The 22,956-nt window shown below is 41.5% G+C and overlaps 1 protein-coding gene across 3 annotated transcripts in view; it reads left to right on the forward strand.

Annotated features, from left to right (window-relative positions):
* The first annotated feature begins 872 nt into the window (after positions 1-872).
* The window catches only part of ZNF527 (zinc finger protein 527), a 35,441-nt gene continuing 13,357 nt past the window's right edge, over positions 873-22,956 (forward strand). Inside the window, exons 1-5 of one of the 3 annotated variants that reach the window (XM_059666715.1) lie at positions 873-1,091; positions 3,658-3,730; positions 4,258-4,326; positions 9,139-9,265; positions 10,073-10,168. In XM_059666715.1, coding sequence (XP_059522698.1) covers positions 4,300-4,326; positions 9,139-9,265; positions 10,073-10,168 — 250 coding nt within the window. In that variant the 5' untranslated portion in view covers positions 873-1,091; positions 3,658-3,730; positions 4,258-4,299. The remainder of the gene's footprint in view (positions 1,092-3,657; positions 3,731-4,257; positions 4,327-9,138; positions 9,266-10,072; positions 10,169-22,956) is intronic. The other 2 variants (XM_059666714.1, XM_059666716.1) reach the window with 2 other exon arrangements.

A 22,956-nucleotide genomic window follows, 5' to 3' on the forward strand; every position in this document is an offset into this window, starting at 1 on the left:
TGTCCTCCTGACTGGGGGCACTTTCTTCTTTTGTGTGCGCGTGAAGGGGGGGCGGGCAGTTTCTTAAAGTTGGACACTAAAGTTGTAAAATGAAAAGGTGGAAGCAGTAACAGGAGAAACTCCAGAGCTACTGGCTACAACATAAATGGCTTGGTGCAAATGAGCATCTTCCTACAAATGGAATCTACCTACTCTCTGTGCCCACATCACATCAGGTGCAAGTAGAAAAGGAATATAAAAATGCAGATAACAGTGACCCCGCCTATGGCTGGGGGTGAGGGATGGGGATGGAAGAACAGTTAGGTAGATCTGTAAACAGTTACACACTGAGACACATAAAGACTTCTTCCTGGGACTCAACCTTAAAGGCGAGACTAGAAACAAAGTTCCACCCCCTGTCGCGGGTAAACTGCGACCTCTAGAATAACAGCACAGTTACAAAACCGGTCAACCCAAAGTCAGCCACAGTACTCTCACACAACCACAATTACTTACATTCTCCGCGCGACAGACCCGCAGTCTGTCACACAACGACTCCCAATCACAGGACGTGATTTAAAATTCAGAAGCTCTCAGCACCAACAGAACCCGTCGCCCCTTGTGCGCAAGCACAAAGTGTGCAGCGACAGACACATAAAACAACGGCCACACCTAAGCTTACAATCACACACACTCGCAGCATCACCGTTTCCTCACACGCAGTCGCTCAGGGTCATTTGAGTGCCAGTGTCGCCCTGAGAGGCACTCAGCTCTCCGGTACCGCACCTAAGGCCGCCCGCAACGCCAGCGCGAAGTAGAGGCGGGCCTTGGGCCCTCTGGGAAATGTAGTTTAGCAAAGAACGTTGCTGCGCAAAGCCTTCTGGGGCTGGTGGTTCGCTGAGTGTCAAGGAAAAGCTGAGACAGTCTAAGCCCGTGCAGCTGCATGTTTCCCCAGCCGATTTCTGGGGTCCAGCGCGCCTCAGCCTCCGGCCCTTCTCCCCGCCGCTGGGGATTCTAGGAGACAACGTCGCGGGTCTCGGGTGGCTCGTCACGTTTCCAGAACCCGCGGTGCTGGGAGGTGAGCTGGGCCTGGCTTTGCGTGGGAGCAAGAGGTGAGCTGGGGTGGACCGCCTGGGACGGGACGACGACCAGGTGGGTGTCATTGGGTGACTGTGTGACAGGCTACAGGTGTGATAGAATGTGATTTTTAAAAAAATATATTTTATTGCCCTAACCGGTTTGGCTCAGTGGATAGAGCGTCAGCCTGTGGACTCAAGGGTCCCAGGTTCGATTCCGGTCAAGGGCATGTACCTTGGTTGCGGGTATCCCTCTCCCTTCCTCTCTGTAAAAAATCAATAATATATATTGATAGAGAGTTAGAAACATCAATGAGAGAGAAACATGGATCAGCCGCCTCCTGCACACTCCCCACTGGGGATGTGCCCGCAACCAAGGTACATGCCCTTGACCAGAATCGAACCTGGGACCCTTGAGTCCACAGGCTGATGCTCTATCCATTGAGCCAAACCGGTCAGGGCTAGAATGTGATTTTGTGTCACTGTGTGTGTGTGTGTGTGTGTGTGTGTGTGTGTGTGTCAGAGTAATTGTGTTATCACCATCTCTAACTTTGTGTTAATGTGACTATGTTTGTGTATGACATTATGGGTGTGACTAGGTGAGAATTGGTGTGCGTGTGTGATTCAGCTTGTGACTGTGACTTACAGGAAGATTAAAATCACTTGCCCAGGTTCACACAGTTAATAATTGACAAAACTGGGATTAGCTCTAGAGCAGGGGTGGGCCACCTTTTTGTGAGTGCGTGCCAAAACCAGCAAAATCTCTGACTCAAAATTCTTCTGCATGCCAACCCTAATTTTTTGAGAACATGTTACGCCTACTTGGTATCTCTTAAGGTGTACGTATGTGAAGAACCTTGAAGAAATAATAAAATTCATTTGAGCGACAAAAACACAGTATATGATGATGAAAAATACATTTATTTTTTAATGTATATATGTACACTGATAGTCCGATAGAAAACTTTATGACTCCGTTTGATATTATCAGTGGGACTTCTGCTGCTGCATCACTAATGACAGATTTTACATCAGGTTTATATTTTTGTGACCTTCAGAGCGACTACTTTCATCTGTCAGGCTACTCCTATTACGAGACATAACAAAATTCATCACTGAGAACAAAGATTCACAATTGTAAATGGAAGATTATAAGAGAGGGGTTTGCGTGCCAGCAAAAGTTACTGGCATACCATGTTTGGAACGAGTGCCAGGGGTTGCCCATCCCTGCTCTAGTCCTTGCTTTTAATCACTAAAGTAAAAAATAGAGGCCCTGGGTTCTAAGGGTATTGGAGAGTATTGTCGGTGGTCTTGGACTAGGAACCTCTGGAACATAAGAACTAAATCTGGTTCTCTTCCTTCAGTCCCTTTGTGAATCACAGAACCCAGTCTGAGGACCTTGTAGTGAGACCATCCTCAAACTGGCTGCCTGTGCAATGGGAAATCGAAACCTGAAAGCTCAGTCTTCCTCTCCTTTGGCCATGGAATTGGAGATTTTAACATTTTCCTCGTCATACTCTTTCATGTTTGGCACTGAGAGAGGTTGATCCACAGCTCTTTTTCTGATGTACTAAGTGAGCTAAATTTTTGGTTCTGACTTTCTCAGTTAATAAATAAAAATATTCTCGTTTCCTTTCCAAATGTGTATGAGAATCTAAGTGGAAACAAGGATCACTTCCGTATGCCAAGAGTTGGGCTCATGCAGTCTTGACAGTAAGGAAAAAAAGTTTCTGAGAAGTGGATTAAATTGTCCAAGGTCATATAGACAATGAGTGAAGGAGTAGAAAGTCTGGGAGCAGGTTGTGGGCTATATAATGCTCAAGTCTTTAATACAGCTTTTTTTTAGATGGCTCATCTCAAACTTGGAAAATATTACCCAAAGGATACACAGCTTTTTTGCCAATAAAAATTTAAAATACATTTCTCTTATGCAGATACTACTTAGGGCTCTCAGATGCTGAGAAGACTTTGATTTTCCTCTCAGATTACAAAGGCTTTTATGGACAATTTCAAGCTGCATCGCACTAAGGAAGTAACTTTGTTAGAGACTGAGTTGGCTAGTGCAGAGTAGCCCAGAATTAGGGTGTCATGTATCCTAAATTTTAGGTCAAGCATAACTATTCAGAATAGATAAATTATGGCTCTGAGAGTACAAGGAACATATTTGAGGCTATGGAGTTTGTTATTGGTTTAGTGTTATAATTTGGCAATGATTGCCTCAGGCTTCATTTCTGTAGAATAATAGAGGTAACATATACTATCCCGAAAGCTGCTTCTCTAAGAAATATATGGCATTGATTTCTCAGTTTATATTGAATATTTTCCATTCAAGCACTGTGGTCTCTTAAAAGAGAACCAGTGCTTGAGTCACACTATAGTCTGACTCTTATGACTTCAAGTTAGTTATTTAAGCTTTTTTGAACCTCAATTTCACTTGTTGGTGAAATGGTGATAATAACAACTATCTTTGCAGTTTTGTGAAGATTACATAAGTTAATGATAAATACAACATATTACATATTACAGGAGTCACAGTAAGATTTATTTATTCACTTACCAAATATTTTTTGAGAACTTAATAATGATTTTTGCATTATTGTAGCACTAGAGATATACCAGTGGACCCAACAAATCCTTGCTCTCTTAGATCTACACCATTGATTGGAAAGACAACTGTAAGTAGGGAAAAAATAAGTACTATGTTAGAGCGTGTTAAATGCTAAGAAGAAAAATAAATCAAAATAAGGAAAAAGTGACTGGAAGTCCCTCTGATATGGTGACAACTGAGCACAGAAATGAAGAGAGGGAGTGAGGCATGTCCAGGCAATAGGAAAAGCAAAAGCAACAGCAGCCTTGAAGAAAGACTGCACACAGTGTTTGAGGAACTGTAAGGAAACCTGTGTGCCTAGAGTGGAGTGAACAAGGGGACAATGAAGTCTAAGGGCCAACCATGACCAGATCATACTTCCTTGTTAGCCATAGGATGGATTTTAGATTTTGGTGAATTCAGGCTATATATTCTTCTTATTAGTCATAACTTCAGGGATTAATATCAGTTTTGGCCTTTTTCTCAGATCTTGGAAGTGAGTAAGGCTGAGGCTGTGGGGATCACAACATGGGCAATAGCTCTATCTTTGTAAGTCTAAGATCAGCAACATAGGGATGGTCTGCCATTTTTTCTTTCTTAACTGTCCCTTCTCAGGACTTTGTTCTCCAAAAGAGAAAATTGAAGAAGGAAGGAAGAATGGCTGTTGGACTGTGTGAATCCCAGGTAAGTTGAGGTTTTCACTTTGTTTCCAGAAATGCTACCTCATTTTTTAGGACTTTGGACTACAGAGAGAGTCACAGATAGCCCAGTGAGTCCTCTCTCCACTTCTCTTTCTCCACCATCTTCTATAATAATAAAAGCGTAATATGCTAATTAGACCAGATGTCCTTCTGGATGAAGCCGGGGCTGCGGGGGAAGCCTGGGTCCCGGGTGCCAGAGGGAAGCTGGTGCCGGCAGCTGGGGGAAGGAAGGCCTACTCTTGCACGGATTTCCTGCATCAGGCCTCTAGTTTGTTCATATAATCCTTCCATGAGACAGTTGGTATCTCTTTTACTCAGTGTTATGCTCAAGCATGTGATGAAACTTGTACATGAATGCTTATAGCAGTTTTATTCATATTTTTCCAAACTGGAAACAACCCAAATGTCCATCATGGTGAGTGGATAAACAGATTGGTTTATCTGTTCATTGGAATACTACTCAGCAATAAGGAGTGACTACTGACTGATACATGCAATAATGTGGATGAATCATGCAGACATTACAGTGAAGGAAAGAAGACAGGAGGCATATACTATATTTGTCAGGTCCAATCAGGAGCCTGAAACCCACACAGTAGTTTGAAGAGAGAAGGCTAAATATACATTATGCATTATAGCAGGGGATTGGAGTAAGAGGGATTGGCTATTAAGAAATAAAGAGACTGCTAAAGAATATAGAAACAGCAGATAGGAGGAGCAGTCGCTAACCCTAAGATCTAAGATAGAGAACTCGATGACATCCCAGGGACCCTGATCTCATGGGAAAACCCTTGGCCTTGACTCACTAAAGGGCAAAGGAGTCTCTATGGTGCTGCACTTGTGGAACCTGCTGGAATCCACCCTCTGGAACTTACCAGAAGTCAGTTCTCCAGGGCGCTAGACAAAACAGTTTACAAAGAAGTGTCTCACCAGAGGCACTCGGCTAGGAAACTGCCTGAGGTGGGTGCCTGAGGAGGGTGCTGGCTGCCAGCCACTGGAGAAGCAGGCACACTGTGGGATTGGGCTGGAGAAGCTGCCTGCCCTGGGGAACATGTCTGGAAGTTAGAAGCAAAGCACTTTCCTCTTGCAACATCTCCCTGGCTCCCTCTACTGGAAAAAGTTAACATTACGTCAGTCCGCAAAGGAAAAAGATTGAAAGGGCCAAACTGCAGTTTAGCAACTTGCAACTGTGAGGCCGTAAATCGATAACTGGCACACCATCTGATTCCATTTATGTGAAATTCTAGAAAAGAACATGGAATTTATAGTGACAGAAAGCAGATTGGTAGTTGCCTTGGAGTGGGGTTTGGAGTTGACGGTGAAGGGGCAACCCTTTTGGAGTGACAGAAATGTTTCTAGTCACATATGTATACAGTTGTTAAAACTCAAATTTATACACTTGAAACGTGTGCATCTTACTGCATATAAATTATGCACCAATAATGGTAATTTCTTTTTTTAAGGTACCCATTCTGTAAAAAAAGAAAAAAAAGAATTGAGTTGTATATATTAAGTTTGAGAGACCTATTGGATATCCAAGAGGAATATTGATTATATATCTGGAGTTCAGAACTGGAGATGTGAGCTTGAGAGCCATTAGTGTATTTAAAGCCATACACAGGACAGGATGAGATTACCTTGAGGGTAGGACTGTGGTAAATGTAGTTAGGAAAGAGGTCAAGGACTGAATTTAGGGCATTCATCATTGAGAGGCTGACAACAAAAGGAAGAACCAGCAAAAGAGAGCAGGATTGATGTAGAAGGAGAACAAGAAGAGTATGGGTCCAGGAAGTCAAGAGTAGAAAATGTTCAAGGTGATGATCAACTGAGTTACATTATTCTGAGAGAGACTGAGGAAGATGAAGACTGAGAACTGACTGCTGGATTTAGTAACATGGAAGCTACTGATAGCCTTAAAAGAGCTACTTTATGGAGTGATTTGAATGAAAGCATCATTGCAATAGATTTAAAAGAGAATAGAGGGCTAAAAAAAGTGAGGATAGAGACAGATCAAAAGAATTTTGGACACATAAGAAGTATAGGCAGGCTCTGGAAGTAGGCTTGAAGGCATTTGAGTGGGAAATTCTGGAAACTCAAATACCCAGAGCATGTTTATGAGCTCTGGACAGGCATGTCTAATAATGTACCATTAGCTACATGTGACTACTCCAAATTGAGATGTGCCATATAAGTATAAAATACATACTGGATTTTGAAGATTCAGTAAAAAAGTAATGTAAAGCATTAATATTTTCATATTTATTATAGGTTGAAATAACATTTTAGATATATTGGGTTAAATAAAAATATTACTAAATTACTTATTGCATATACCTTTTTAATGTAGTTACTAAAAAAGTTTAAATTACATTTGTGGCTCATGTTATATTCTGTTGGACATCACTGATCCAAACAAGTCTTTGGAAGACTTTTGTTATTTTTTAAATTTTTTATTGATTAAGGTATTACATATGTGTCCTTATCCCCCCATTGCCCCCCACCCCCTCCCACTCATGCCCTCACCCCCCTGGTGTCTGTGTCCATTGGTTAGGCTTATATGCATGCATGCATGCATACAAGTCCTTTGGTTGATCTCTCCCCCTTACTCCCACCCTCCCTTCCCTTCCCTCTGAGGTTTGATGGTCTGATCGATGCTTTTCTGTCTCTGGGTCTGTTTTTGTTCATCAGTTTATGTTGTTCATTATATTCCACAAATGAGTGAGATCATGTGATATTTATTTTTCTCTGACTGGCTTATTTCACTTAGCATAATGCTCTCCAGTTCCATCCATGCTGTTGCAAATGGTAAGAATTCCTTCTTTTTTACCACAGCATAGTATTCCATTGTGTATATTACCACAGTTAAGACTTTTGTTATTAAAAAGAGTAGAAAAATGGGACAATAGCCAGCGTGAGGTCATGGAAAGAAATCTGTTTATCTATCTATTTGTAGATGGAAAAGATTGCATCAGTTTGTATACTAATAGGAATAATTCAGTAAAGTGAGAAAATACTGGTAATACAAGGGAGGTTCTGATATCTCCATGATGTTTACAAGGAAGAAAGGAGACAATGTCCTTGTTTGTACAAGTGGAGGGATTGGTCTTAGATAGGAAGCCCAGAGTTTTATCTGTAGTAACAGAGGGAAGGCAGAATATATGAGTACAGATACAGGTCAGTAAACATATACGGTGGGCCAGCGGTCGCCAGCCGGTGGTCCGTGGACCAAGTGGTCTGCGAGATCTGAAAGGTTGGTGACTGCTGGGCTAGAGGATGAAGAAGTTCAGAGTGAGAACAGGATAGGACTTGGTGGTGGTTAGAGAGACAGCCAGTATGAAATAGTCGTCGGGGAGTGGGAGAGTGAATTTATTAAGGAAGCATAGTAGAGTTGCCTAGTGGTGTTTTTGTTGAATCTCTGGTCATATCCTAGAAGTACATTGGATCAACATGTTAATCAGTCAGGGTTTTGGTAAGAAACTCAAAAGGGGACTGTTTACAAGTATATAGAAAAACTACAAAGGATAGTGCTATACCTTGGGGTTTACTGAGTTTAGGCCTGAACCCAAAGAAAGATATCTGAGTTGGGGAGGTCCCTTGACAGCCACTGTGGCCTTTGATTGAAGGACAGAGATCACACAGGGTAGTGTTACAAGGAGGGAGCCAGGAGAAAAAATGTTGAGCCCTGATCACCTCCCTCCCATATCTTTCATGTGATTTTAACCCAACTAAAAATGGGGTAGGAAAAAGGAGTCTCTTGATGTCATCAATATAGGTTAGCCTTCTGCAACACAGAAGTATAGAGGTGTACATGAAAGTTATGTAACACTATGTAGTTCTATGTTTTCTTTTCTCTAGCCACCTTTATTCATATCTTACTGTGTAGAATAACCATATTTGATATTTAATTATTTTTAATATAAAATGAGACCATCCAATGCAAAATGGAACTGTCATTTTGAAGTATTGAGTACTTTTCCTTCATACGGATGTACATAAGGATCTTCACTAAGAAGCAAATATTTCTTGAGTATTTACAATGTGACAGGTTTTATAATAGACACTGGATATACATGAGCTTATAAAGCATGTATCCTTCCCCTCATACAGCTTGTTATATCAGTGGTATAGCTTAAACTCTAATTTTTGGACATGTAAGTTTTTTCCAAATTTTTAAATATAACCTTCCGATCTAAATCTCTTCACATATGCTTCATTATTTCTTCAAGATACACTCATGGAAGTTTCTCCTCACATATAGATTCTAAATTTCAGACCATACCCTTTTGTTAAAACCAAATTCTAGACCTTCTTTCACTACTTTGAGCCAGGTGATATCTCAGTTTGGGGTATATAAAAGAATTCTCCATGTAAGAATGTCTTGATACTTATATAGGTAACATAAAACATAAAACTTTGCCTTTATTCATATACTTTCAAGTCATAAATTCATGTTTCATGCTATAAGCTAATATTTTCTGTGTATATTTCCTTTCTCTTTCACAAACATGTATAATTTTCAAGGGGTGAGTCTGTTTTTGATATGTCCCTCTTTTTCTTAAAATATTTGAAAAACCTGGGCATGTATTTGTTCCCTAATAATAATTTTCCTTGGACCAATTAGATCTTTGAACTCTGGCAGAACTCTTTTCTTCTTCTTCTTCTTCCTCCTCCCCTCCTCCTCCTCCTCCTCCTCCTCCTCCTCCTCCTCCTCCTCCTCCACCTCCTCCTCCTCCTCCTTTTGGCTATGACTGTATGGGAGCACTTGACAAACAAGATTTTTTTTTTTTAATTTCAGGGGTTGGTAACCTTTAGGGATGTGGCTCTAGGTTTTTCCCAAGAAGAGTGGGAATGGCTGAGCCCATCTCAGAAGGCTTTATACAGAGATGTCATGTTGGAGAACTACGGGAATTTGGTATGGCTTGGTAAGGATGTCTCTTCCCCATAACTCAAAACCTTCCCTCTGGGGTGTTTTTGCTTCCTCCATTGGGAATATTTAGTGGTTAGCTGAATTTCTACTTCTATTCTCAGGGAATGATTTGAATTATATTTTTAGAATTAGAAATGAGTAACACCCTTTGCTGTAGAATAATGGTTTGGAATAGCAGTATCAGTGTGCCATGGGAATATGTTAAATTGCAAATTATGGGGTCCCATTCTAGACCAGGGGTGGGCAAACTTTTTGACTCGAGGGCCACAATGGGTTCTTAAACTGGACCGGAGGGCCGGAACAAAAGCATGGATGGAGTGTTTGTGTGAACTAATATAAATTCAAAGTAAACATCATTACATAAAAGGGTACGGTCTTTTTTTTTTTTTTTTAGTTTTATTCATTTCAAATGGGCCAGATCCGGCCCGCGGGCCGTAGTTTGCCCACGGCTGTTCTAGACTATGGAATCAGAAACCCTGGGAATAGCCCAGTTGTCTGGGTTTTTATGAGCCCTCCAAATGATTCCAATGCCCATGAAAGTTTGAGAACTGTTATGTTTTCTGATTCAATAAGTCTGGGTTAGGGACTGGGAATATATATTTCTGATGTTACTAGGTGATGGTTCTTTTGCTCTAGCACTTTGAGAACCACTGCTATGGAAGAAGTTTCATATTCTTCATCCTCCATTCTCTAGCCCTTCATCTAATGTCCTTTCTTGCCTAATGACCAAGAGATGTGAGTCCTGGAACAACTATAGAACATTCTATCTGCCTCTCTCACTTTCATTTTTTTCTGTAAACAGGACTCTCCATTTCCAAGCCCAACATGATCTCCTTATTGGAGCAAGGGAAGGAACCTTGGATAGTGGAGAGAGAGATGTCAGATGGTCAATATACAGGTGAGTGATGGGGAACTGGGTAGGGCAGGCTGTTGTAAGGTTTCAGTACAAGTGGTCATGAGCAGGCTTCCCTGGTTCCAGAAGAGAACTGAAATCTCTTTAGCATGAACTTCCCTGAAACCTCACCTACACCTTGGGTTTTTTCCTATATCTTTTATTTTTGAAAATATATTTCTTTATTGATTTCAGACAGAAAGAGAGAAGGAGAGAGAGTTAGAAACATCAATGAAGAGAGAGAATCATTGATTTGCTGCACACACCCCCCCCCCCCCACTGGGGATCGAGCCACAACCCAGGCGTGTGCCCTTGGCCGGAATCGAACCCGGGACCCCTCAGTCTGCAGGCTGACGCTCTATCCACTGAGCCAAGCTGGCTAGGGCCTTCCTATATCTTTTAAATTATATTCTCTCTAATACTTCTACCTATACCCTGAATTCCAGTCTTTCCCAGCTCTTCTTTCCTATTTATAGTCAGAATTGTATACATTTATAGATTTATTTTAATGAAAGTTACTATCAAAGTTATATATGCACAGTGTTCAAAGTAAAGAGTCAAGTGGTTTTATAAGACTTATTCCTTTAAAAAAGACAGTCTCTTGCCCTGCTTCCCAGTTTCCCTCTCCCTAGAGGGATCTACTTTATTTTATTTTGCAGTTTCTTTTGGTGTTTCCTTCATGTCTCTAACAAATATAGTTATGTTGCTATTTTGCAATTGTTTTTTTTTGTTTTTTTGTTTTTTTTAAAAAATACATTTTATTGATTTTTTACAGAGAGGAAGGGAGAGAAATAGAGAGTTAGAAACATCGATGAGAGAGAAACATCGATCAGCTGCCTCCTGCACATCTCCCACTGGGGATGTGTACGCAACCCAGGTACATGCCCTTGACCGGAATCGAACCCGGGACCTTTCAGTCTGCGGGCCGACGCTCTATCCACTGAGCCAAACCGGTTTCGGCTGCAATTGTTTTTTTAAAGTTTAATCCTTATCAATATTTTCTCACCAAGAAAATAATAATTTAGTACTTTTTTTATCCCGAATCCAACACATATGCACATGCAAACACACACACATATCTCCTATGCCCCAATCTCACTCTCACCAAAATCATAATTTTGGTTGAAATCAGTGTTTACATTATTATGAATTTTAAATCCTTGTCACGGCAGTGCTGTGCATATAAAGATTACTATTTTTTACTAGTTTTTTTCATGACAGTTGACATACAATAATATATTAGTTTCAGGTGTACATTCCAGTGATTAGACATTATACAACTTACTACGTGTTCATCCCATTAAGTTTCATACCATCTGACAGCATACATAGTTATTAATATATTATTGATTATATTTCCTATGCTATACTTTACAACCCCACGACTATTCTGTAACTACCAATTTGTAGTTCTTAATCCCTTCACCTTTTTCACCCATTTCCCAAACCCTCTTTTATCTGGCAAAGGTTAATATGTTCTCTGTATCTATGAGTCTGTTTTTGTTCTTCTTGATTTTTTTAGATTCAATTATTGATAGATATGTATTTATTGCCATTTTATTGTTAATATTTTTAATCTCTTCTTTTTCTTCTTCTTCTCCTACTCCTTCAAAAAGATGCTCTAACATTTCATATAATACTGATTTGATGGTGATTAACTCTAGCTTTTTCTTGTTTAGAAAGCTCTTTATCTGTCCTTGATTATAAATGATAGTTCTGCTGGGTAATCTTGGTTGTAGGTCCTTGCTTTTCATCACATTGAATATTTCTTGCCAGTCTCTTCTAGCCTGCAAAGTTTCTTTTGAGCAATCAGCTGACAGTCTTATGGGAGCTCCCTTATAGGTAACCAGCTGCTTTTGTCTTGCTGCTTTTATGATCCTTTTTGTCTTTAAGTTTTTGCATTTTAATTGAATGGGTCTTGGTGAGGGCCTCTTTGGATTCATCTTGTTTTAGACTTTGCACATCCTGGACTTACTTGTATGTCTATTTCCTTTATCAGGTTAGGGAAGTTTTCTGTCATTTTTTCAAATAGGTTTTCAATTTCTTGCTCTCTCTCCTTCCAGTGCCCCTATGATGTGAATGTTGGTATACTTGAAGTTATCCCAGAGGCTCCTTAAACTATCCTCATTTGTTTGGATTCTTTTTGCTTTTCTGATTGGGTGCTTTTTGCTTCCTTATATTTCAAATCAATCATTTGATTCCTGGGTTCATCTACTCTACAATTAATTCCCTATAAATTATTCTTAATTTCAGTTAGTGTATCCTTTATTTCTGAGTGTTTTTTTTATAGTTTCCATGTCCTATTTTATTCTAAATTCCTTCAGCATCCTTATAGCCAGTGTTTTAAACTCTGCATTTGGTGGATTGCTTGTCTCTATTTTGTTTAGTTCTTTTTCTGGAGTTTTGTTCTTCAGAAAACATGTTTCTTTATCTCCTCATTTTGGCAGCCTTTCTTTGTTTCTATTTAGTATAGGTAGAGATGCTATATCTCCCAGGCTTGGTAGAGTGGCCTAGTGTAGTAGGTGTCCTGTAGGGTCCAATGGCACAGCCTTTCCGTTCACCCGAGGTGGGCATTCCAGGTACTTCCCCTCCCCTCTGTGTATACCCTCATGTTGTAGTTGAGCCTTGATTGCTTTTGGCATATGAATGGGAGGGATTTATCTGTAGGCCAGTTGGCTACAAGGACTGGCTTTGACTACCATGGAGAATCATCAGCTGTGCTAGGGCACACTCCATGGAGCAGGACTCATGTCAGTGGGACTGTTGTGCCTATTGAGTCCTCCCCTTGAGTGTGTCTCTTGTGGAAGAGATTGCATGGTGCTCCATTGTGGTCTAAACCTGTCCACTGGGTGTACTGGCTCGGGCTCCCCAGGAGGTGCAGTCTGAGGTCACCTGCCGCCTGTGTTTTGAGCTACAAAGCTATCTTCAGATGGCTGCTACTTGTGCTGGGCTTGGAGATGTCCAGGAGAAGCCAAGCTCTGAACCAACACCAGCTGCCACTAATGCTGGATCTGGGGCCACTTAGTGAGCTGTATGGAGCATGATGAGGCCAGGTGCTGCTTCTTTGAGAGATTTTAGGAATGTCTGAAACATGAGGCAAGAGAGGCCAGTTGTATGAAAAAGCCACTGGAAACGGCTTGGATAGGCCTGCAAGTAGGGAGAGATGGGGTCTCAGGGAATCACCAGGGAAGGGCAAAAAGTATGAGCCAGGGTGATGGAGATTCAGATATTGTTCAGCCTGTCAGCTCTGTCACAGGGAGGGCTCAGCAAAGGAACACTGGCCTCTCCACCAGCACTCCTGTTTGGGAGAAAGCTTCTCCTCTAGCTCTTGTCCTCATTCCAGACAAGTTAGTTCCTCCCTGAATGTCCCAGGTTCCTTTCAAGCTGCTGCCTCAATGCTGGAGCTCAGAGGGAGGGAGTCTTAAGTCCGGTGCATGGGCCCTTTAAGAGCTCTGCTTGCGCCCTGCTGGCATGGCTCAGTGGTTGAGGGTCGACCTATGAACCAGGAGGTCATGGTTCAATTCCCGGTCAGGGTACATGCCTGGATTATGGGCTCGATCCCCAGTAGGGGGCATGCAGGAGGCAGCCGATTGATGAGGCTGTTGTGAGGCAAGACCCCTCACTCCTCAGGGGAAACCTTCACAGCAAAAATATTCCTCCCAATTTTAAACCACCACACGTGGGTGTGGTACCAACCGGTTCCTCAATTCCACCCCACATCTCTGCCCTCTTACCAATCTTCATGTACTTCTTTAATTCCCTAGTTATAGGACTTCCATTCAGCTAGATTTCACGTGGCTCTTTATGATGGTTGTTTTATATTTTTAGTTGTAAATTTTGATGTGGTTGTGGGAGGCAGCAAGTACTGCATTTACCTATGTCGCTCTCTTGACTGAAAGCCAGACTTTCTCTATCCCATTGTATTATTGTTGCCTTCTTTGTCAGATATTAATTGAACATAATGGCATGGGTTTATTTCTGAGCTTTCTATTCTATTCCATTGATCTATATGTCTGTTTTTATGCCAGTACCATGCTGTTTTGATTGCTCTGGCCTTGTAGATATTGGGTAGCATGATACTTCCAAATCTGTTCTTCTTTCTCAAGATTATTCAGGTTCTTTTGTGGTTCCATGTAAATTTGTGAGTATTTGTTCTAATTCTCTGAAGTAAGCACTTGGCATTTTGATAAGAGTTGCATTGAATCTGTAGATTGGTTTGGGTGGTATGGATTTTTAATCATGTTAATTCTTCCAATCCATTAGCACAGTATATGCTTCCTTTTATATGTAGCTTCAGTTTCTTTCTTCAGTATCTATAATTTTCCAGGTTCAGGTTTTTTACCTCTTTGGTTAAACTTATTCTAAAGTACATTATTTTTTCTTGATGCAGTTGTAAGTGGAATTGTTTTTTTAGTTTCTTTTTCTGATAGTTTATTACTGGTATATAAAATTGCAACTGTTTTTTTAATATTTATTTTGTATCCTGCTAATGTACTGAATTAATTTCTTAGTTTTAGTAGTTTTTGGTGGTATTTTTTGGGTTCTCTATGTACAGTATCATGTCATCTGCAAATAATGACAATTTTACTTCTTCCTTTCCAATTTGGATGCCTTTTATTTCTTCTGGTCTTACTGCTGTGGCTAGGACTTCCAGTACTATCCTATATAATAAAGAGGTAATATGCAAATTGACCATCACACCCACACACAAGATGGCCACCACCATGTGGGCACAAGATGGCTGCCAAAAGATGGTCGGCAGGGGAGGGCAGTTGTGGGCGATCAGCCCAGCCGGGGAGGGCTGTTAGGGTGACTTTGCCATCAGGAGAGGGCAGTTAGGGGGTACCAGGCTGGCAGGGGAGGGGAGTTGGGGCAACCAGGCCAGCAGGAGAGAGCAGTTGGGGGTGACCAGGCTGGCAGGGGAGGGCAGCTGGGGTGACCAGGCTGGCAGGGGAGGGAAGTTGGGGGTGACTGGGCCAGTAGAGAAGGGCAGTTAGGGGCAACCAGGCCGGCAGGGGAGGGCAGTTAGGGGCAACCAGGCCAGCAAGGGAGGGCAGTTGGGGTTACTGGGATGGCAGGAGAGGGCAGTTAGGGACTACAAGGCTGGCAGGGGAGGGAAGTTAGGGGCAACCAGGCCGGTAGGGGAAGGCAGTTGGGGTTGACTGGGCCAGCAGGAGAGGGCAGTTGGGGTGACCAGGCCAGGAGGGGAGGGAAGTTGGGGGCAACAGGGCCAGCAGGGGAGGGCTGTTAGGGGTGACCATGCTGGCAGGGGAGTGCAGTTGGGTGGGGACCAGGCCCATGGGAGAGGGAAGTTGGGGGGGACCAGGCCAGAAAGGGAGGGCAGTTGGGGGCAACCAGGCCTGCAGGTGAGGTCAGTTAGGAGTGATTAATCCAGCAGGGGAGGGCAGTTGGGGGTGACCAGGCCTGCAGGGGAGGGCAGTTAGGGGCAACCAGGTCAGCAGGAGAGGGCAGTTAGGGGTGACCAGGCCAGCAGAGGAGGGCAGTTGGGGGGGACCAGGCCGCCATCTTGGCTGGGTAATTTGCATATAGTCACTCTGATTGGCTGGTGGGCGTGGCTTGGGGCATAGTGGAGGTATGGTCAATTTGCATGTTTCTTTTTTATTATATTAGATCCTGCGATTTCTATCCTTCATTATTTATATATTTTTTAATTAAATCTTTATTGTTCAGATTATTACAGTTGTTCCTCTTTTTCCCCCCATAGCTCCCTTCCACCCAGTTCCCACCTTACCCTCTACCGTCACCCCCACCACCCACTGTTCTCATCCATAGGTGTACAATTTTTGTCCAGTCTCTTCCCACACCCCCCACATCCTTCCCCCCCGTGAGAATAGTCAGTCCACTCCCTTTCTATGCCCCTGATTCTATTATATTCACCAGTTTATTCTGTTCATCAGATTATTTATTCACTTGATTTTTAGATTCACTTGTTGATAGATGTGTATTTGTTGTTCATAATTTGTATCTTTACCTTTTTCTTCTTCTTCCTCTTCTTAAAGGATACCTTTCACCATTTCATATAATACTGGTTTGGTGGTGATGAACTCCTTTGGCTTTTTCTTACCTGTGAAGCTCTTTATCTGACCTTCAATTCTTAATGACAGCTTTGCTGGGTAAAGTAATCTTGGTTGTAGGTTCTTGCTATTCATCACTTTCAATATTTCTTGCCACTCCCTTCTGTCCTGAAAAGATTCTGTTGAGAAATCAGCTGACAGTCATATAGGTAACTGATTGTTTTTCTCTGGCTGCTTTTAATATTTTCTCTTTGTCTTTTGCTCTTGGCAATTATTTAATTATGATGTGTCTTGGTGTGGTCCTCTTTGGATTCCTTTTGTTTGGGGTTCTCTGTGCTTCCTGGACTTGTAAGTCTATTTCTTTCAACCATGTAGGTGAAGTTTTCTGTCATTATTTCTTCAAATAGGTTTCCAATATCTTGCTCTCTGTCTTCTTCTGGCACCCCCATAATTTGGATATTGGTACACTTGAAGTTGTTCCAGAGGCTCCTTACACTATCTTCATAATTTTGGATTCTTTTTTCTTTTTGTTTTTCCCGTTGGGTAATTTTTGCTTCTTCGTATTTCAAATCTTTGACTTGATTCTTGGGATCCTCTCGTCTGCTGTTGGAACTCTGCATAATATCCTTTATTTCAGTCAGTGTATGCTTAATTTCTAGTTGTCATTTTTCATAACTTCGAGGGTCTCACTAGATTTCTTGAGGGTCTCACTAAATTTATCGGCGGTTTCTAGAAAATTCTTGAAAAACCTTAAAAGTGTGGTTTTGAACTCTATATCAGTAGTTTGCTTTCCTCCATTTCTGTCATTTGTGACTTGTTTCTTTGTCTCCGCATTTTTTATGCTTCCCTGTGTTGATAGAGTGGCTTTCTGTGTTAGGTATCCTATAGGGCCCAGTGGCTCAGCCTCCCCAATTATCTGAGGTGGACACTCTTGGTGCACCTCTTTGTGGGCTTTGTGCACAGTCTTGTTGTAGTTAAGTCTTGATTGTTGTAGGTATCACTGGGAGGAATTGACCTCGAGGCCAATTGGCTGTGAGAATCAGCTGTGTCTGCAGTGGGAGAACTTCTGAGCTGGAGACACTCTTCTGGGGCAAGACTTGCTTCAGTGGGGCTTTGGTGCTCACTGAGTCTGCCCCCTGAGTGTGTCCCTTATGGATCTGAAGAGTTGTAATCTGGATGGTCCCACTCTGACCACTGGGTACACTGGCTCTTGGATCTCTAAGGAGGTGCTAATTTAGCCTCTGCCTGAGGCTACCCAGCAGGATCTATGGAGAGATTCCTCTTCTTTGTTTGGGGTTTAGAGGTGCCCAGATGAGACCCAGCTGTGAAGCAATGCAAGCTGCTGTGGGGCCTTGAACCTTCATTTGGAAGTTCTGAGTCTCTCTGATTCAGCTGCAGTTTGTTAGGTAATTTTCAGTTTGCAAAGGGCCAGGCCTTTCATATGCAAAAGCCTCTGTGCACAGCTTGGGTGGGGCGGGGTCTCAGGGGATCAACAGGGTGGAGCAAGCAGCTATGGCTGCTCCCCAGTCCTACCCTAAGAGGCCCCATGTGTCAGTGTTCCTGTAATCGCTGCAAGCACCTCTGAGAGAAAGCCACCCTCAAGTTCTGCCTGATGCAGTCCAGTTTTCCCCCGTATGAGTCTGAGTCTCTAAAGATTCACCTGGAACTGGAGTTCAGAGCAGTCGGGAGCTTGAGACTCCCTCCTGATTGAAAAAGACAACCTCATCCTCAGCCGCCAACCCTCTCCACGTGTGCCGTGTCCCCAGCTGCCAGCCCATCTGTCAGCCCTTTCCACATGCGCCGTGTCCTCAGCCGCCAGCCCTTTCCATGTGCGCTGCGTCCTCAGCTGCCAGCCCTTTCAGCGTGCGCCTCTGTACCTCTGCACTTTACTTCCACACCTCCTCTGAGTCTCAGTGCTTTTCTCTTTCCTTCTAGTGGTAGAATTTCCACTCAGCCAGCGTTCCTGTGGTTCTGGATGATGTCTGTTTTGTCTTTTAGTTGTATTTTTGAGTGGTTGTGCGAGGCAGCAATTTCCGGTGTTTACCTATGCCGCCATCTTGGTTTTTCCTCTATCCTTTTTTTAAAAATAATATATTTTATTGATTTCTTACGGAGAGGAAGGGAGAGAGATAGAGACTTAGAAACATCGATCAGCTGCCTACCGCAGCCCAGGTACATGCCCTTGACCGGAATCGAACCTGGGACCTTTCAGTCCGCAAGCTGACGCTCTATCCACTGAGCCAAACCGGTTTCAGCTATCCTTCATTTTTTTATAGAGTGTAATATGTTAAATGATTTGTGGATATTGTACCAATCTTGCATCCCAGGAAGAAATCCCACTTTATCATGGTGTATGATATTTTTACTCTATTGCTCGATCCAGTTTTTCAATATTTTGTTGAGGAGTTTAGCATCTATGTTCATCAGGGATATTGACCTATAATTTTATTGTTGTTATATCTTTACCTGGTTTTGGAATTAGAATAATGTTGGCCTCATGAAATCACCCAGGAGTTTTCTGTCCTAGAGTTTTTTGAAATAATTTAAGGATAGATATTGGTTCTTTTTTTTAATATTAAGTACAATTCACTTGTTGCAAAAAAAACAAGATGGCGGCATAGGTTAACACCGGAGATTGCTGCCTCGAACAACCACTTCAAAAAACAACTAAAGACCGAACGGACATCATCCAGAACCACAGGAAGGCTGGCAGAGTGGAAATTCTACAACTAGGAGGAAAGAGAATATCATACCCAGACTCAGAGGAGGCGCAGTGCTGAAGTAAAATACTGAGGTGCGGAGTGCGCGCTGAGCGGGCTGGTGGCGCAGGGCGCAGTTGTTGTTTTCAATCGGGAGGGAGTTTCAGACTCTGAGCTCCAGATCTGGGCGAATCTCTAGGGATCCAGACTCAAACGGGAGAAGCGGGACTGTCTGGCATCGGTTGGAACTCGAAGGCAGCTTTCTCTCCGAGGTTTGCAGCGGTTGCTGGGACTCTGTGAGTTCTAGGGACGGAACTGAGAGCAGCCATAACTGCTCGCTTCGGCCCACCCTGTAGATCCCCAGGGACCCGCCCCGCCCAAGCCCTGCTCAGAGCCATTTGCCAAATAGCCTCAGGCAAACGCTAGATTAGCACCGCCCTAGAGATCCAGCACAGAAGCTCTCCCACTGCAGACACAGCAGACTCTCATAGCCAGTTATCCTGGAGGTCAAATCACCCCCACTATGGCCGACAACAATCAAGGCTTAACTACAACAAGACTGCACACAAACACCACTAGGGGGTGCACCAAGAAAGCATAAAAAATGCGGAGACAAAGAAACAGGACAAAATTGTCCATGGAGGATATAGAGTTCAGAACCACACTTTTAAGGTCTCTCAAGAACTGTCTAGAAGCCACCAATAAATGTGGTGAGATTCTCAAGAAATCTAATGAGACCCTCAATGTTGTGATAAAGAACCAACTAGAAATTAAGCATACACTGACTGAAATAAAGAATATTATACAGACACCCAACAACAGACCAGAGGAGCACAAGAATCAAGTCAAAGATTCGAAATGCGAAGAATCAAAAAACACCCAACTGGAAAAGCAAAATGAAAAAAGAATCCAAAAATACGAAGATAGTGTAAGGAGCCTCTGGGACAGCTTCAAGCATACCAACATCAGAATTATAGGGGTGCCAGAAGATGAGAGAGACCAAGATATTGAAAACATATTTGAAGAAATGACAGAAAACTTCCCCCACCTGGTGAGAGAAATAGACTTACAGGTCCAGGAAGCGCAGAGAACCCCAAACAAAAGGAATCCAAAGAGGATCACACCAAGACACATCATAATTAAAATGCCAAGAGCAAAAGACAAAGAGATAATCTTAAAAGCAGCAAGAGAAAGAAACTCAGTTACCTACAAGGGAATACCCATATGACTGTCAGCTGATTTCTCAACAGAAACTTTGCAGGCCAGAAGGGAATGGCAAGAAATATTCAAAGTGATGAATACCAAGAACCTACAACCAAGATTACTTTATCCAGCAAAGCTATCATTCAGAACTTAAGGTCAGATAAAGAGCTTCACAGATAAGGAAAAGCTAAAGGAGTTCATCACCAACAAACCAGTATTATATGAAATGCTGAAAGGTATACTTTAAGAAGAGGAAGAAGAAGAAAAAGTAAAGATACAAATTATGAACTACAAACATGCATCTATCAACAAGTGAATCTAAGAGTCAAGTGAATAAATAATCTGGTGATCATAATAGAATCAGGGACATAGAAAGGGAATGGACTGACTATTCTTGGGGGGGAAAGGGGTGTGGGAGATGCGGGAAGAGACTGGACAAAAATCGTGCACCTATGGATGAGGACAGTGGGTGGGGAGTGAGGGTGGAGGGTGGGGCGGGAACTGGGAGGAGGGGAGTTATGAGGGGAAAAAAGAGGAACAAATGTAATAATCTGAACAATAAAGATTTAATTAAAAAAAAACTATACCAAAAAAAAAATTAAGTACAATTCACTTGTTAAGACATCCAGTCCAGGACTTTAGTTTGATGGAAAGGTGTGTGTGTTTTTTTTAAAATTACTGCTTCAATTTCATTAGTTGTAATTGGTCTGTTCATATTTCCTTCTTTTCTTCTTGATTCCATTTATATTGGAAGATTGTATGTTTCAAGGAATTTATGCATTTCTACCAGGTTGTTCAATTTGTTGGCATATAGTTCATAGTATTTTCTTATTATTCTTTGTATTTCTGTGGTGTAAGTTGTTACTTCCCTTCCATTTCTGCTTTTATTTATTTGGCTCCTCTTTTTTTCCTGATCAGTCTAAAGGTTTACCAGTCTTGTTATCTTTTCAAAGAACTAGCTCTTGGTTTCATTGTCTTTTGTATTGTTTGTGTGTGCGTTTTTTTTAGACTCTATTTCATGTAATTTCTCTCTGATCTTTAGTGTTTCCTTCCTTCTATTCGCTTTGGCCTTTGCTTGTTGTTCTTTTTCTAATTCTTTTAGGTGTAATGTTAGAGTGTTTATTTGAGATTTTTCTTCGTCTTGAGGTAGGCCTATATTTTTTTGAGTTTCTCTCTTAGGACTGCTTTTGCTGTGTCCCATAGGTTTTGTGTAATTATTTTTTTATTTTCATTTCTTGAAAGGTTACTATTGATTTCTTTCTTGATTTCATTGTTATCCTGTTCATTTTTTAATAACATGTTATTTAGCCTCCATATGTTCTTCAGATTTTTTTCTTGCAATTGATTTCTAGTTTCAAACCATTCTGGTCATAGTAGTTGCTTGATATGATTTCAGTCTTCTTGAATTTATTGAGACTTATTTTATGTTCTGACATGTTGTCTATATTAGTGTTTCATGTGCAAATGAAATAATGTATATTCTGTTGCTTTGGGGTGAAATGCTCTGAAAATAATATTTAAATCTCTCTGGTCTTGTGTGTAATTTAAGGCAGCTGTTTCCTTCTTGAATATCTATCTGGGAGATCTATCCGTTGATGTCATTTGGACTTTAAAATCTTCTACTATGATTATATTACTGTCTGTCTCTCCCTTTGTGTCCATCAAGATTTGCTTTATATATTTATGTGATCTTATGTTGGGTGTATAAAAGGTACAAGGTTTATATCCTCTTGTTGAATTGACCCTTTATCATTATGTAGTGTCCTTCGTTGTCTCTTATAGCTTTGTTTTAAAGTCTCTTTTGTCTGATATAAGTATTACTACCCTGGCTTTTTAAATTTCCATTTGCATGAATTATCATTTTCCATCCCTTTATTTTAAGTCTGCATGTGTCTTTCCTTCTGAGGTGGGTTACTTGCAGACAGCATATATTTTGGACCTTGTGTGCTTTGATTGGAGCATTTAAGCCATTTATATTTGAAGTGATTATTGATAGGTACATATCTATTGTCATTTTATTCTTTATAACTTTGTTCCTCTTTTTCTTTTTTTTTTCTTCTTAAAGAAGACCCTTTAACATTTCTTGTAATGCTGGTTAATTGGTGATAAACTCATTTAGCTTCTTCTTGACTGGTAAATTCTTCATTTCACTTTCAATTTTAAATGATAGCCTTGCTCGGTAGAATAGTTTTGATTGTAGGCCTTTGCTTTTCATCACTTTCAATATTTTGTGCCAGTTCCTTCTGGCCTGAAGTGTTTCCAATGAGAATTAGCTGACAGTATAATGGAGCTCCTTTGTAGTAACTCTCTTTCTCTTGCTGCCTTTAATATTTTTTTCTTTGCCTATCTATTATGTTGTGTCTTGGTGTGGGCCTTTTGGGGTTCATTTTGTTTGGGGCTCTCTGTGCTTCCTGGACATGTGTGTCTTTTTTCTTCAGCAGGTTAGGGAAGTTTTCAGCCATTATTTATTCAAATAGATTCTAAATCCCTCGCTTTCTCTCTCTTCTCTTTCTAGTACTCCTATGATGCAGATGTTGTCATGCTTGATGTTCCAGAGGTCTCTTAGACTTTTTTCAATTCTTTAAATTATATTTTTATTTTTACTGCTCTGCTTGGGTATTTTCTGTTACCTTGTCCTGTGAATTGGTATGCAGTCTTCTGCTTTATTTAACCTACTGTTGATTCATTGTAATGCAGTCTTCATTTCAGATATTGTATTCTTCATTACAAAACTGGGGTTTTTATGGTTTCTTTTTTAAAAAATATATTTTTATTGATTTCAGAGATGAAGGGAGAAGGAGAGAGGGATAGAAACATCAATGATGAGAGAGAATCATTGATTGGCTGCCTCCTGCAT

Source organism: Myotis daubentonii, chromosome 15, assembly GCF_963259705.1.
Source record: "Myotis daubentonii chromosome 15, mMyoDau2.1, whole genome shotgun sequence".
NCBI lineage: Eukaryota > Metazoa > Chordata > Mammalia > Chiroptera > Vespertilionidae > Myotis > Myotis daubentonii.